The following is a 15,979-nucleotide window of genomic DNA, read 5'->3' as shown; positions in this document are numbered from 1 at the left end:
GTTAGCTTATTGAAAATTTGACTTATCATTGGCTCCTTGTGGTGTTTACCGTTAATCTGATTGGCTGTTGTGATAAGTTTGGTTTAATTTCACGACACTCGATCAAAATGCGCTTTTAAGAAATGGTATCCTTGTCCAAGAGGCTTGAGTGTTGTTATTGTAACCTTGTATTTCTAAATAATGATCGCAACATGTTGAGGAGTCATTTTAAAAACATTTCTTTTCCTTGTTAATTTTTTCAAGAAAACATGCAAAACATTGTGGGAATATTGATCTATGTGCGAAGTGGTGTTTCAAAATTAGCGAAGCTGGTTCTATATCTTAGTTTAAAGTTGGCATCACTTATATATATAGAAACATCTGGTGATTCTGGGGTAATCTAACTTCACGCAATCGGTAGATATTCTTTGTCGCACGTAACAATTCTAAGTCACTCTTGCTGGCTTACACTCGAGACCCTTGCCTATAAGTTCAAATCTATGATATAGACCTTAAATACTCTGGGAGAGATGCGAGACTCAGATATTTAACGGAAAGGCTGTCCAGATTTTAACATTGGATCAAAAATTTAGAGTAACCCGTGATTCTTTAATGTTCCATTCGCCTCTCTCAGTTTTATGAATCCAGTTATTCATGGCAATGTTGGTTCCGACCGACTGCATGAACAGTCTTGAACGAAATAATCGGAAAAGATTAGATATACATGAATTGTTCAATTTTATTTACGCTTTATAACCTTCCAGACGTAGCGGCGAATTCTTCTGCATCGCACGTAATACACCAAAGGATTTATGCTCGAGTTGAGGAAGGTCAGAGTGCTCAGAAACGGCAGAACGACTTCAAGAAGCGCCAGGTTCTTGGTGATGTACAAGCCTAAAACTGCACTTGTTGTAGGAACATAGCAGAGGAAAACAACACCAACCATAATAAGAGTGGTTCTGGTGCTTTTAACATCTTGCCTTGTCGGATTGTTGGTATCACTGACCAGCGCTCGTATGAGCATCCAGTGTCGTCTTGCAATTCTTGTCATTTTGAAATAGCAGAAAAAAGTTGTGAACACTAACAGCAAGGGAGGAATACAAGCGACTGCTCTTGAAGTTATTACAAGGGATAACGTATCAGCTTTGTGTGTGAGGAAGACGGGCACCGCGGCAAATGCTACCGAAAGCGACCAACAAGCAATTATGGCCTTCAAGGCTGTTTTGACCGTAACTAGGCTTTGATATCCTAAAGGGTGCGTGATACAAACGTATCTATCTACAGTTATCAAACAGAGATTCAGACAAGACGAATACAACAAGAAGTGAGCCACGTACATTCCGAGGGCGTTCAGAAAGTTTTGTTGCAATAAGCAGTCAGCAAAGCCGAAAAGTCGACTTGCTAGTCTTACGGCGATCAACGGCTGAGCAAAAACTCCAATTAGTAAATCACAAACTGCTTGTGATGTCAGGAGAAGATTGCTGGGTACTTCACGAAGATGGGGGAACTTGAAGATGGCCAAGATCAATAAGGTGCTGCCTCCAACAGAAATTACAGGCAAACAGCTGTCGATGACCAAGTTTAAGATCGATAGAAGATAGAATCCTTTTGAAAGCTGCGAAGACGTATAGAATTCGTCTGTGATATTGAATGGACAGTCACCATTAGCGGAATTCATGATTAAAATCTCAGAAGCAATTGTGTTCAGTTTAAATTCAGAATGAATTGAAATGAGACGAAAAAACATGTAAGCACATTTCCTTAAACTCAGCATGCCAGCTCCTCAACTGTTTTCCAACATTCTTCTGTCTTATTCTTCTTTTGACGATCGTACCAATAGGCCATTTCCCGGGGAGTTCCAAACAACCTTACGTTAAACATCAGGCAAAGTATACATAACTATTTTGATGAAAATCAGTTTTATTTATATGATAAATAACAGATCGTCTCAATATCAAAGACTCCTTAGCTTAGCCTCACTTAAAAACATGTTTTATGTCCAACACGCCGACAAGGCCGAGTCAATTATATTGACCACGCGTTTTGATAATACCGGGACATGTTTGCACTGTAACAAATAGAGTATAGAAAGAGCGGATGTACAGACTTAACACGGATAATTTGGTTATTTTTTTAGCCACGTGAAAATTATCAATTAAATGGAATAAAATAGAAAGTATCCTCGACGCCAATAAGAACGAGGACGATTCATAAAGGAGAAGATTGATATGTATCGCCGGCGACAATTAATCTAAAATCCTTACAATGCGCTTAGCGCGACGTATCCGTTCCCTTAAGGATGTTTTAAGGAGACAATGAAACAACTTCACAGCGTAGTCGGCAAAATAAATAACTACTTTGCTTCTCAGTATTGGATGTTATTGTCTGACCACAGACCAACGGAAACAAATGGAAGAAAAAGGGAGATAAATAACTTTTTTGATAGAAGGATACTGTTTAACTCGGTGAATATGAATATATAAAATAAATAAATAAATAAATGGATAAATCAGCAGTGGAAAAAACTCAAATGAAAGAACAAGGGAACGAATGAACTAAGTAACGAACGGATTATTGAATGATTGATTGACAAGGCGAGAAAAAAAAAACCAGATCAAATGACACAGGATAGGTAAGGAAAGACTTTTCGCGTCTTTTGGCAGCACTTAATATATAATTACACAATTATGAATTTGACACGGGCTAGAACAGCATATCACTGAGACCACGCTGTTTTCACCTTCTTCCTTGTTCCTGTTTCCTCAGTTCTTCAGGTTACTCATAGACTACAGAGAAACCGGGAAAATGAACGCAGACTGCGGAGAGTCTGGACGCTTGTGCCTTGGGTGGAGGAGGGGGGGTGGGGGGGAGGGAAGGGGGTGGAAGAGAGGTGTATGAGGGGGAATTTTTCTGCGAAACTGTATTTGCTTTCGAGAACCGCTTTTTCCGCCAGGCGTTGTGGACCAATTTTTGATAACCTGAGATGAGGCTCTCATTGGCTTTGCTGGACGAGCATCTCGTTTCAACTTTTATTCATGGGCTCCTGTTCACTGTCATTGACTATCATGTTTGCGTTCATAAGGTTCATGAAAGTTGTTGATGGTTCCCGAAATTAAATAACGCAATGAAATCATGCTGCTAACCGGTACATGGTATTTTGTACACAAATTGTGGCGTTAAGGTCAGCACTTATGGTGGCGTTTTAAAATTTGTAACAAAAATGGCTCTGTATCGGCCGAAAAGAGTAGTTAGTGGCACATATAGTTTCACAAAATTTGATGCAGGATTAATTTTCTGAAGAGTTGCTTGATTGCCACGAACGAGGAAGGACGAAGGATTGGATGCGAAGGAGAGTTGATGAGTGTAGGAATTGCGAACGGAAGATACGGAAGCCTACAAGGAATTGACGAGAATGAATAACAAGACATTCTACGAAATTTTGACGGCAGTTTTAGCCATTTCACCTCTAAACCGGTTTTTGGCAAAACCACTGACCGAAAAACTATCATCCGCTCGTTCAAACTGCAAAAACTGTCATCAACTATTAATCAGATATTAAGTCGAATGCCCAAACTGCATGATGGTTGATGATAGTCGATGATAGTTGATGACAGTGCTCGAACATTCGTGTTCAAACGCGCATCAACTATCATGATCACTGTACGGAGCTTCACGTTTTCACGGTTGATACAACACGAAGCTAAATAAAACTTTACAAAATAACCACCCAAGAATTATTTTTGTTTTAACCGTAGTTTGGCAGCCGGAAGAGAAGCGCGGTAATATTTTGTAATTTTATTTCGAACAGTCATGTTAGAGAGGGCTTTATTTTTTGATAGTTGATTTAAAACTAGATTTACTGGTAGTCATAGCGATTTTGTTAGTAAAGATCTCTAAAGCAAGCACGAGCTTCAAGTGCAATCAATGCCTGCAATATGAAGAACGCGTGCATTTTTAAACAATTTACGATTAATTACAGACTATAGAACAAGATAATCCCGAAAACAAAATGGTGTTTTGACGAACGGGCTGATGAAATTTTAAATGCCTTTATATTGTCCTACAAAGAACAATTTCAAGAAAGCGTTGCTATTGTTCGCGCCATTCTGGTCTCTAATTGACCTCAAACAGTAGCATCACCTTATTTGGAAAAACATCAATAATGAGTTGTAACAATTCGACCAATCATATCTTCCGGATACGAGCGTCCTTTTCCCAAGCGCGTTCGGTTTGTTTTGTTGTGTTACTGCAGCGCTCGACTGCCTTTTGTAAGTTTTGACATGTACACAAGGACCAAATAATCACGAAAGATCATTTGGGCTAACACTCAGCTGGGTGTCGCTTGATTCCCTCTCCAGAACTCAGCGATCGAAAGTCAGGTCTGATGAGTACCAAAACGAAAGATCTTGGAGAGAGTTTTCTGCTAGGTGGAGATCTTCTCGGGGAATTGGACGAGGACAGCGATAGCGATAGCTTGCTGGCGGACGAATTGCGAGGAATGTATCGGAACAGGTTGAAAGACATGGAGGAAATAGGGGAGAAAAGAGAAGAGGCTCACAGGGTACGATCACTGCGATTTTAACGACATCGTCCCCGTAACGTGTAAACAATGAGATCGATATTCGATCTCTCGCGGCAAGATTTTAAAATGTTGATCGACCGAACACGTCAGTTTTAATTTATATGCAATTTCGAGGAATAAGAAAAATCTCTTTATCTCAAAATTGGCTGCTGATTGGAATCTTAACAATACAATGGCGCTTAAACTAGCTTTTCATTCTGACTTTTTTTTTTAATGTTATCTTGCATCCGGTGAATGTTGTTAAGCCGTTAGCCATTTGCACACACACAAATGCTTTAGGCCAGCGGTTCGTTAGAACTTCATTCACGAGCGGAAACGTGCTTCTATTTTTCATTTTCTTGATCTACGATTAATCTTTTTTTTGGACCATAAGATAGTTATTCATTCCTAGAAATTCTTTAGATCTCTACAAGCTGTAAGGACTCCGAATGACTTAAAAGCGGCTGTTTTGTTTACATAGTAAAGTGTAGCGTTTTGGTCACCGAGGCATGCATTTGAGCAGTGAGAATTTTTGACAGGAAAATTGATGGCTGCGGATGTAGGCATTACTTTGATACTTTTTTGAAAGCTTAGCTCGTAACTTTTAATCTACTTTTATGCTATTACTGTTTTATAAATGCAAAGGGTTGTCTTTTTTTTTTTTTGATTTTCTATCCATGAAGTTAATTCTTTCCGACAAATCTACGAAATGCTTAGTTTGTTTACAGAGATCTAGACGTACATGTATAATTGTCTGTGGGCTTGTTCCTAATTCTTGTTAAGATGTTAAGCTATAAGGTATTATTTACTACATGTAGATTTGTAACTTTGGCGTTACGATTTGCAAGGGTGGTCCACTGGTCTGACAACACATTTTTGCTTTTATCAGCTGAGTTATAATCTAGTGAAACTGCTAAAACAAATTAAAAGTAGCATCCAATTTTGGTTAAAAGCATCGTCAAAAAATAATTATCCAGAAATGTTCACTTGCTAAAAAAGTAAATATTAGGACACTGTTAATTGGATTGGATATAAATTAATGTTAACAAATTTTGCAGCATCAACTCCAGTCCCTGCAGTCCTATGTGAATGAACTCAGTGATCAAAATGAGATCCTGGTACAAACTGTTGAGGAACTAGAGAGAGAAGCCAATGACAGGGTGGCACTGATGGAAAATAAACTCCAAAGAACAACATTGTCTCTCAAGGTATATGCACATGTATTTCACACAGGGAGGTTTTGAGCATGGTGCTACATGTACCTGCATAACTTATGTGAAAACTAGTGATCTCTTTACTGTTCTCTGGATCTGGGTTTAAACCTTCATCAGGGAGCTATTTCATCAGATATTCCAGTAACTTTTTGAAGCCTAAGCTATGTCTTAAAATCTCACTAGTAAGAGATAGAAGCATGGGTCTTAGCTCATAAGCTAATATATTATGTCTCATTGCTTGATATTTTTCCTTGTTTGAATCGGGGAGCTGTTGTTGTCTTGATCTTGAATGTAATCACAACTGAATAAAATAAGCGTTGGGGACTGGTATTGAGTACTGGGAATTTTAAGGGGCAGGCCTCAGCATCATTTTCTTTGCTCATACCTACACTGCTTTTTCTTGCCAAACAGTGTATTAAATGAATACCAGCTGATGTCTTAGCAGAACCTGAAAAAATGTAGAGAGGTAGCTCACACCAGAGTTGAACATCCCATCTGGGTGGAGAAGTTATACTCATAGATTTTTCTTGTGCAGCTTCAAAAGCCAAAGAAAACATCTGGCACTTATGCTACAAAGTCTCCTGTTTAGAATTTACACACCAGGGATTATAGGTGTTGAATGTGATATTTCATACAAGTCTATATTTTGATTTTTTTATTTTCAATTGAAAACATGTGTAATATTCCATACAAACCAGAAACAAGAAGTTAATGTTAAGTTTTTGTACCAATTTGATAAGGATTACACATCAAGGGCAAGTGAACTGGATGTCCAGGTCGAAAAGCTGAGCAAAGAGAAGAAAGATTATGTGGAGGAGATTAAGGTGAGCTTGCTGTGCTTGTAGCATGTAATATTTTTGTCGAAGACACTTAAAATCCAGTAGCAGACAAACTTTAGGGGCTCTTTGACTTGAAGTTTGGTGATAGGAATTTCTCACAGGTCTAGGAGGCTTAATTTTTGATCCATGTAGATGTTCTGGAAAGTAGACACTGTGTTATTGAGAGAGTCGAAATGAAGGAGAAAGTGACATTATTACTTGCAAGTTTAATTCTGCATTATTTGAACCTTAATGTGTTAGTAAACAGAATGACTACCGATCCTTAATGCCTGGTTTTCGCAGGCAACAGAGTTGGAGTGTAGTAGGAGTTGTAACATGGTTTTAAATACAGCTGTTGGAGCTCCTATAATTGTAATTTTATTTTTATTCTTTAAGTTTTTGTGAGCATTAACCTCATTTGGAAGAGTAAATTAACATTTATAATAAATCAGTGATATTGTTACGCATTATTACCAGGCCTTGAAAGAGGAGTTAAACATAACAACTCAACAATTAGCTCACCTTGAGACACGACATGAAGACTTGGATTATGACATTGATAATCTGGTCAACCTGATTGGTACAGCACGAGCCACAGGGAAATGGGAGGTGACTGATTTGATTGGTTTTTTTGGTTGTCAATTTTTTTACTATTTATTTTTTACGATTCATTTCTATTGCAGTGGTAAAAGAGTTAGATTTGTAGTGTGCAGGACTCCAGATTAAAATGTTGGGGCTTTAGTGCAAGTCTATGCAGGGGTCATTGTCATGTGTTCCTGGTCTAAATTGTCCTTCCTGTACCTTTTTCCACCCAATATTATCAAATAGAAACTGGTAGACAGTCAGGGGGAAGGGGAACTGATGAATGCTTTGAGTGTGGGAATATACTCGCAATGGCTTAGCTTCCCAACCAGGAGAGAGTAGCAGTACTCCTAGTTGCTTAACTGTCTGACTCCTTAGAGTGATTGGCATCTAATATCTCCTTACAGTATCAACCCTGAATCATGCATTATGGTCAGAAGAATAATACAAAATGATCACCAACTGAAAAAGCTGTTGATTGCTATACATAATCTCCTTGTCAAAATCTCAGTACATGTATGGAGAACAGTATAGAGATTAATTATGCACATTGATGTTGTGGTATGAAGTGGTGATGAGTGTAGCAATTGATGTAAAAAAATCAAATCATAATTCCAGACTGCTGTTGGTAACAGAAAAATTTAGTTGTAACTAGTTATGTGCTTGTGTAGCTTACATGATTTCTTTTTTCCTCTTCAGTTGGCAGGGTTAGACTTGAGGACTGTATCACTTGATTCCATTTTGGGTGCTCATGCAGCAGCTTCTAAGGAGTTGTGAGTATTGATTTTAACCATCTCAGTCTTTTCAGGATCAAATTATATGATTTCTTTTGGATATTTTCCATTTTATTGAGAGAATTTTACTTTTGATCAGGACTGTCTCCCTTGAAAGCTCATTGGTTGCTAAATTTAGTAGGAAATGGATTTCTTGTGTTGATTGGCTAAATTAAGGGATGGGAGTTAGTACTAGTAGTGGCGAATTGAGGAGTTACTGGTTGTGCGTCCTAGGGGTTTCTATGAAAGCTGGTTATTGGTGGTCTACCAGGTGTAAGACCTCACACCACCATCTGTTTGGCCTGCAACCGGGTTCTTGTCATTGGATTTTGTCTTTGGGTCCCTTCTCTGGGCACAGCTGGGTGTCACACCATTAGTTACCCGTTGTGTGTCCAAGGGGTTTCGATAAAAGCAGGTGATTGGTGGTCTACCAGGTATAAAACCTCTCACCACCATCTGTTTGGCCTGCAAGCTAGTTCTTGTACTGCTGGTGTCCAAAGTAATAAGATATTGTAATGGTCTTGCCTCAAGATTCCACCATCTTACCAATCAGAAACAATTTAAACCATCTGCCATTTGTTCATGTGGGTATATCAATGCTTGAAGCCATCCCATCACATGTAATTACTTTGAGTTCTCAGCGGTGCGGGTCAGATCAATTTTTCAATATTTTTATAGGAGAGAAGGAGAGAAAAGACTCACAGAACACATCCAAGAGTTGAAGAAGCAGTTAGCTGCCAGAGATCAAATGATTCAAAGATTGCAGAAAGACCTGAAAGGAAAAGAACAGGTAAAATACTTCTTTTATGCTCAATAGAAAATCTGTGCAGTTAAATGACGTTCTTTTGATAATTTAAGGGGTCTGAATTGTATGCAGAAAAAAATGGGGATCATTGAACTCGTTATTTGAGTTACAGGTACCTAAAGCTATAGTCAAGGACTTTTCTAAGAATCTGTTAAGTATGGCTATGGTGACCTTCGATGCCATCCTACTAACAGAGACCTTTAGTTAGTGTCTCTGTAGTGGACTTTATTTATATTAATTTATTACTTATAGTAGACACTGAGCCACCTCAAAGAATTTCGCTCCAAAATTGGCCGTGTACTCTGTTGTTTTACCCAAAAATTAAATTACGATGGAGGTACCCACTTAAATCCAGATAACTAACATTTATTTCATTCCTTATTCAGAGCAATCTTGAACTTGTGGACTCTAATGCTCATGGTTATGAAAAAGTCGGCTCTTTTGCCGGGGATGCGAAGTCGTTTGATACTTATACAGAGGAATGCTCTGGCAGCATGACTCAGAAAGACGTGCTTATTAGGAAGCTGAAGAACGACCTGGAGCACTCGAGAAAACAGCAGCAAAGTACGACTAGAGAGTTACGAGAGTGTGAGCTGTCTATAGCGCGCCTACAGGGACAGATTGGTAAACTACAGGATGAACAGGCTCTAAAACGTTCAGATGTTGCTGCTAAAGATCAGTCTTTGAGGGTATTGGAACAGCAGCAGGTTGGCAGTAAAGTAAAGGTAGGTTTCATTAAATTGAAAAACATGGCCTGTTTCGGGCTCTCAGTCTAGGAAGACATGCCAAAGACTTGGCGAGCGACAAACTGCGGTTGTGGTTGTCAGCGAAACGGCTGCACTTTGATTTTTTTTTTTATCTTTTGCTCATTTCCACTAACCGAGAGAGCCTGGCACTGGCTTTTGAGAACTTGTAACTTATTGGTTACTTAAAATAGTTCTTAGGTGATTGATTTTAGATATATGAAATTCATATATTTGCACTGCGGTGAAGAAACGAAATTAAGAGATCCACGCAGCTAAGAACACTATTGAAACGAGTAGTTGAAAATAGGACCTAACATGGATTTGAACCCATGAACTCTAAGATACCGGTGCAGCGCTCTACCAACTGAGCTAACAAGTCAACTGGGAGCTGGTTAATGTGTTGGGTCCAAATAAACCATCCAAGTGATGAATGATGATTTTAGATATATGAAATTCATATATTTGCACTGCGGTGAGGTAGAGCGCTGCACCGGTATCGCAGAGGTCATGAGTTAGTTCTTAGATGTTTACATAAATTCCTATTTGGGCTCTATAAGAATGAATTTGATTGAAGCTCAAGGACATTTTTCTCATCAAATTCAAGCTTGACAACCAAAGAGTATTGGAACTAGAGAAATATTTTATTATGGTGTCCATTGAACAGGTTGCAAGACTCGAAGAAGAAAACCGTGAACTTAAAACACAAGTCCAGGCATTAAAAGACTCAGAAGGAGGCATTCCATTGGATTTGTCCCGGGAGTTTGAACAGCGAGTTAAGCGACTAGAGGCTGAATTGGAAGTGGCTGAAGATCAGCGACGTAAAGCTGCCCAGGAAGTGATCAAACTACAAAGTCAACTGAGCGAAAGTCAGCATGCTGCCAAGGGACACAAAGAAGTGTTGGTCAGCGAGGTTAGCAGTAATTTTCGTAACATAGCGGTCAAACGTTGGGCATGCGCGAGGGGATCAATTCTGGCCGATCGCGCGCGCTCAAAATTTCTTCGAAAAACATAGTAAGAAACAGCTGCCGTCACACAAAATACGGGTAAAAAATGAAAACGTTCGTAGAAATCTGTAAAAGGAAACAAAAGTAAGAGGGAAAATTGAAACTGTTCGAACGCAACGCTTGTTTGATTATGGGTATCCTGTCAATTTATCATTTTGTTTTTTGAGCTTTTAAAAAAAGTTATACGCTGTTGACACTCTGTGACTTACTGGCTTGCGTAGTTGTATTTAATTCCTGTTGGACAACTTGGCCGGCCTGGAATTACGCCACTAACCACTACAACGTCCGCGCATGCACAGAAGTTGAACGCTGAATGAAATTCGTTGCTCTCTTGAGTTCGATCTTTTTCCCCCTCTCAAGGAGCGCAGGCTCATTTCCCGAACAAAATAATTTTGTGTGTGAGAGAGGAGTTAAGAAAAATTCACTGACGCAGTCGAATTTTCAGTACTGGCCGATCGTGTTGCAACACTGCGCGCGCATAAAATGCGCGTAATGAGATCCGCCAGTTTGAACGCAATGTGCGCGTAAATTTGCTCCCTTGCTTTTTGCATTGCTTCGCTTAAACTTCTAACGACGTATCTAATTGTGAAATTATATTATTCGCTTACTTTCCTCTATTGTTTCAGCTGACTTCAAGGGATTCCGAGCTTGACAATATGAAAGACCGATATAATGCTGCCATTAAGGAGGTTAGTGGTGAAAGCATGTCGGGCGAGCAGGAAAGGATGGAAGATTCCGTTTGTCTTTGAGACGTTTGACCTCTGATGTGAACTGACTTTCTATGAGTGCAACAAGTGTTTTTGACGTGTCGTCTTGCATGGCGCGTTTCTCCTTGTTTTCGTGACTGTATTTTTTTTTTCATACTTGCCAAGGATTTGATGGAAAGTATTTCATCACTTTGTTGGCTTTTTTTTCTCATTCGATCGTTGTTGATGACGACGAGCAAAGTTTGTGTGCTTTCATTTAATTTTCAGATCCAACAGTATGAAAAAGAGATCCGAGAGCTCAAATCACAGCTTGACAACTGCACTTACGAGGTAAAATATTTTATTTTGATGTAAGATGAATTTTGGCGGGCGTTGGAATGTCCCTCGGAAGGTATGGAAAATATCTTCCGGGGCTCTCTTAGCGCATGCGACAAAAATGTAAAGCCAAATCGAAAGCTGGAAATGAGAGTGAAAGTTATTGGCTAATTTATTTTATCTCAGCTGGAGAAGAATAAATTTCACATTCAGCAACTGGAAGGAGATGTTGTGAAGTGTCGCGAGCAAGTTGCACGTTCAGAAGAGGAATCCAGAGCGGCCCAGAGAGAGATAAAACGACTGCAGGTGGCTTCTAATGATCAGAGAGACGCACTAGCAAATGAGGTAAGTTTGGAAATGACGACTAGTGAGTCAAGCTCAGGGTAAGTCTTTCAAGGGTTGAGACTCATTTGTATCCGGTTTACTCTGGTTTTCAGTGCATTGTGTGTGTGACAAGGAGTATAACTGCTTATTCTGGTCGGGGTGGCAGTTCCCCACAGGAGACCCTTCCGTAATTTCTTAAGTTTGCTGGTACCAATATTATGTAGTTCTCGGTGGTGAGAGGATCTCTGAGAGATAACAGTGTCTTGTCAAGGGAAATAATCAGTGACTACTGTCATAATTCGAATCTGAGCTTGCTTCGTGGCCAGGGTGATTGTAGTGAAACTATACCTCAATACCCTGGGCTCATCTTTTACCAAAGACGATATTCTCCGTCTGACAGATTTTAGTACCAATGCGTTAGAGAGAGTGACCGTTAAATAGAGTGAATTTTTTGAAGATAATCGTTTATTAGAAAAATGGAAAGTGAGGGAGCATATATCAGGATGGTGAAGATAAATAGGAATTTCAAAATTATTACAAGCTTGAAAAATATCGGCTTAATTTATTGCAAGGGACTGACGGTGATGTAGGTTGTCAGAGTAGCCAATCACGTTGTTGTTTCAGGTGGCCGAGCGCCATGATACCATTTTAACGTTAAAGACGGAACTTTCTGCTTTGGATAACAAACACAGAGAAGCAGTCGCTCAGGTAAGTCTTAAATTAGTTTTGCATTCGTGATGACATTGAATCAAGCCATTTTTTTAAAGCTGTTAACTCTGGCTCAGAGTTTAGTATCTCGGCGAAAAATAAATCCAAAAGGCATATACTCTCATGGAGCAGATGATTCTTGAATAGTGAACAAAAAGTATGCTATCTATGTTTATTTTAACACCTTAATTTGTTTTCACCTTTCTTGTTTATTTTCTGGAAAGGCGTAAAACTTTATTCTCTTTCTTTTTCTTTTAATTATTTCCCATGTCAACATTCTTTTTCTATGTCTTTCGATTTTTTTCGTGGACTTCTTCAGTAATTTTTATGTTACTTCCTTCACTTTGCGCGGAAAAGGAAGCAAAGAGGTTAATGCTCTGTAGAGATCATACTGTCTAACAAGCGGCAATTGTTTTCGTATTTCTTCGCTAGATTTATTGTAGCGATGAATTTGCTTTGTTTTCTTGTACTCGATAGAAACTCAACATGTTTTCAAAGCTTGCATGAGTGTGTGATCTTGAACAAAAGCGTCATTGTTCAGTTGGCGTTGCTTTGTTAGAGATCAATTGAAATTGGTCATACTGCATAAATTTGTTTCGGTTGTGTGAAAAGTTAGCGTCCCTTGCTACGGAGAGCAATCAGCGAGGGCTTTCGTGCAGAATTTCGATTCCTTTTGCCTCGAGATTCTGTAAGACCTTACTTGAAACTTGTGACGTTTTGGCCTGGTTTAATGAAGTGTCTGACCGACTGTATGAAAGGTACTGTGCTTAAGGCGCGAATTTGCGATTGTTTTCAAAAACTTTTGCCCAACCGGCGACTTTGTAAAGCCCGAATCGAAGTGTAAACAAACTTATATTTTAAGAGTAGCCCCGATCAAAAATTAACTTATCAGTGTCTTCAGTGTTCATATAATGTAATATAGTGCTTAAGGTATTTGCTCATCGTCTCTTAACATGTCGTTTGTAATATTTGTTAGCTTTATTTAACACGAATTCCACGCGGCCTTTATAAAACAGATGTTTCATTGAAGTATGCCTTTGTTGTTTGTGCTGTTATCCAGCCCTGTTTATTTCTTCTTTGCGTTTCTAGTTAAGCTTCTCTAGAGAAGCTTTAAGTGATACACAGCTCTAGAAAACTACATATTTTTGTCTCTACAGCTTTCACATCGGAATAATGTGATTTCAAAGCTCCGAACTCAAAACAAAGAGATGACAGACTCGGTTAGTTCTTATCGCCTTTTATTTTCCTAGTTCTCTCAAGTAAGGTACAATGGTTGATTCAGTTAAATGTTTTATAAAAGTAGTTCTTGCGTTTTTCATTGCGTGTTTGCAATTTTTTGTGCGATCTGGTTGCGATGCTTTCTCGTAAGTACATGGTTGTAATTCATAGAAATACTGCATACATTTATGTGTTTGTCACCTTTCTTGATATTGTCTGATCGTTTACAAAAATTCCGTTTCAAGACAACGGAATCTGTAACGATTTTGTAATAAAAATTAATGTGATATTTGCTTTTGAGCAAGATATTTGCATACACAGTTTCCTAGAACTTTGGAAAAATGTTTACATGTCATTTGCGCTGTTTGCAATAGTGTATTTACTGTGTTTTTGTAGATCGAAGACTACAGTCGTAAACAGGCAGAGCTGGAAAGTAAACTAAATGTTGCTAATAAAAGGGTAAGTGACGAAGGAAATGCAGGATTTCCACGATCGAGGCTGGCTGGCTGCCATGTTGAATATCCATACTTGTAGCTAAAGCGATAGAGGACTGAGGAGAGAAGAAATACATTTTTACCTATGCCGGGTAGGGTGGGGTTGTCGCTCATTGACTTGGAACTATCCTCGATTGTAACCAAATAAATCCGTGCTATTGATGCATCGCTGGGATAACAATCGAGTCGTCAGTTCTTGTAAACTGGGGAAGGGTAGTTTTTTTAGGAGTACTGTAAAATTAAATTTTGGCAAGAAAGCGAACGAAATTTTCCTATGTCGTGGATCTTTAAATTTCAAAAAGCTCACCGTCAGTGTAAAGAGTTTATCAAGAAGACCATGTAGTGATTGGCCGTTCGAGAAACTTCAGACACATCACTTAAAGGCTTAGCTATGCCCGTCGAATTTCCTAATCATAATAACTCGTTGCTGTAAACAAATTAATCGGCAATAAAAGTTTCATAATAAGGCCATTGTAAAAGTTCGTTCTTGAACACCCGATTGGTAAATTGAGAGACTTCTTTATTCGTTAATACTTAATGATGTTGTGGTCCTATATTGCAGTTGTCTGACCTGGAAAATCGGTTGGAGAGGAGTCAAAAGAGCAGCCTAGAAAAGTCTGATCATCTCGGGAAAATGGTAGGTGCTGGATTCATTTAAATATATCATTTAATACTACGTTTTCTAAAAACTTCTCTCTTGAACCTTATACCGAGTATTTCTATTTCTTAATGCAACGTACTTTTTATCTTTTAGGTGGACGACAAAGATATAGAATTGCGGGAACTTAAGATGGCTCTCTCAAACTTAAAAGATCAGTATGAACAAGCTCAGTCCAAGGTACAAATCGATGCTGCGAGCCATTAACTCTTTGACCTCTCAGAGTGACCAGCATCTAATTTCTCCTTTCATTATAATCCCTAAATCAAACATTAAGGTTATGAAAATAAAGGAAATGTGCACTAAGTAAAGAAGCTCTTGATTGTTAATCAAATTCTCCTCGTCAGCACCAAAGAAAATGTATAGTGAACGGTATGGAGAACATTAATAATGATGTCAAGGTGCAAAGAGTTAATAATCAACTTGATATCGTGACGAGCAAAGCTAGATGAGAGAAATCCTTCAGCTGTCACTGGTTTCAACTCAGAGTTGTAATTGCAAGTGTGAATTGCTATTCGCTTTTCTTTTCCACCAAGACAAAACAAATAAAAAGCAAATCAAGCCCGTTAATTGTTTCCCTCCCCTAATTTTGGCATTTTCGCGCAATGCAGGTCTCCCACAGGGAAGAGGCTTTACAAAGACTTCAAGTGCAGCAAAAAGATTTTGTAGACGAGGTAAGTGTTAATACGTGTTGTAATTCCTGGATGGATTTACTTTCTTGTCAGTTCGTTTGCTCTAATGGAGAGTTACTCTTGCTCGGTGCATGTCATATTATGCGTGTGACTTGTAACGTAATATATTCTCGTTATTTTTATTGTTAGGTGTCTCGACGCGAAAAAGCTATTCAAAAGCTTGAACTGGAGCTTCTGACAGCGCAAGAAAACCATCGAAGAGCACTCGATGACGTAAGAATATTTTTACTTAAATTTGTTTTCTGTTGATTAATCGAGAATGGAGACCGTAAGTAATTTATTAATGTACCAAATCGGTTCCTTCAGTAGACTATCATCGGCATCTTTAGGGGTATGGCAGGCTGTTGTATTATCGTGAATCAACACATCCACCCCGCGAAA

The 15,979-nt window shown here is 38.8% G+C and overlaps 2 protein-coding genes across 4 annotated transcripts in view; one reads left to right on the top strand and one right to left on the bottom strand.

Moving 5' to 3' along the window:
* Positions 1-718: 718 nt before the first annotated feature.
* LOC131794208 (trace amine-associated receptor 2-like) lies at positions 719-1,657 on the bottom strand. Its single transcript, XM_059111727.2, has one exon. It carries the CDS (start codon positions 1,655-1,657, stop codon positions 719-721), a length of 939 nt encoding a protein of 312 aa, XP_058967710.2.
* A 2,551-nt stretch (positions 1,658-4,208) lies between these two features.
* LOC131794166 (putative leucine-rich repeat-containing protein DDB_G0290503) overlaps positions 4,209-15,979 on the top strand; it is a 43,305-nt gene continuing 31,534 nt past the window's right edge. For 2 of the 3 annotated variants that reach the window (XM_066163231.1, XM_059111688.2), the window contains exons 1-18: positions 4,209-4,540; positions 5,599-5,748; positions 6,495-6,578; positions 7,050-7,181; positions 7,854-7,927; positions 8,606-8,717; positions 9,119-9,457; positions 10,143-10,388; positions 11,109-11,171; positions 11,457-11,519; positions 11,691-11,849; positions 12,453-12,536; positions 13,694-13,756; positions 14,151-14,213; positions 14,811-14,885; positions 15,003-15,086; positions 15,518-15,580; positions 15,728-15,811. In XM_066163231.1, coding sequence (XP_066019328.1) covers positions 4,364-4,540; positions 5,599-5,748; positions 6,495-6,578; positions 7,050-7,181; positions 7,854-7,927; positions 8,606-8,717; positions 9,119-9,457; positions 10,143-10,388; positions 11,109-11,171; positions 11,457-11,519; positions 11,691-11,849; positions 12,453-12,536; positions 13,694-13,756; positions 14,151-14,213; positions 14,811-14,885; positions 15,003-15,086; positions 15,518-15,580; positions 15,728-15,811 — 2,115 coding nt within the window. In that variant the 5' untranslated portion in view covers positions 4,209-4,363. Of the gene's footprint in view, positions 4,541-4,878; positions 5,100-5,598; positions 5,749-6,494; positions 6,579-7,049; positions 7,182-7,853; positions 7,928-8,605; positions 8,718-9,118; positions 9,458-10,142; positions 10,389-11,108; positions 11,172-11,456; positions 11,520-11,690; positions 11,850-12,452; positions 12,537-13,693; positions 13,757-14,150; positions 14,214-14,810; positions 14,886-15,002; positions 15,087-15,517; positions 15,581-15,727; positions 15,812-15,979 lie in introns of those variants that run through there. The other variant, XM_066163232.1, reaches the window with a different exon arrangement.

The sequence above is a fragment of the Pocillopora verrucosa genome, chromosome 3, assembly GCF_036669915.1.
Source record: "Pocillopora verrucosa isolate sample1 chromosome 3, ASM3666991v2, whole genome shotgun sequence".
In the NCBI taxonomy this organism is placed as follows: Eukaryota; Metazoa; Cnidaria; class Anthozoa; order Scleractinia; family Pocilloporidae; genus Pocillopora; species Pocillopora verrucosa.
Note: the sequence above shows the minus strand (reverse complement) of the source record. Positions and strands in the feature narration are given on the sequence as shown.

Coding starts and splice junctions, on each gene's coding strand:
- LOC131794208 (XM_059111727.2), bottom strand. CDS start 1,657: ATGAATTCCGCTAATGGTGACTGTCCATTCAATATCACAGACGAATTC.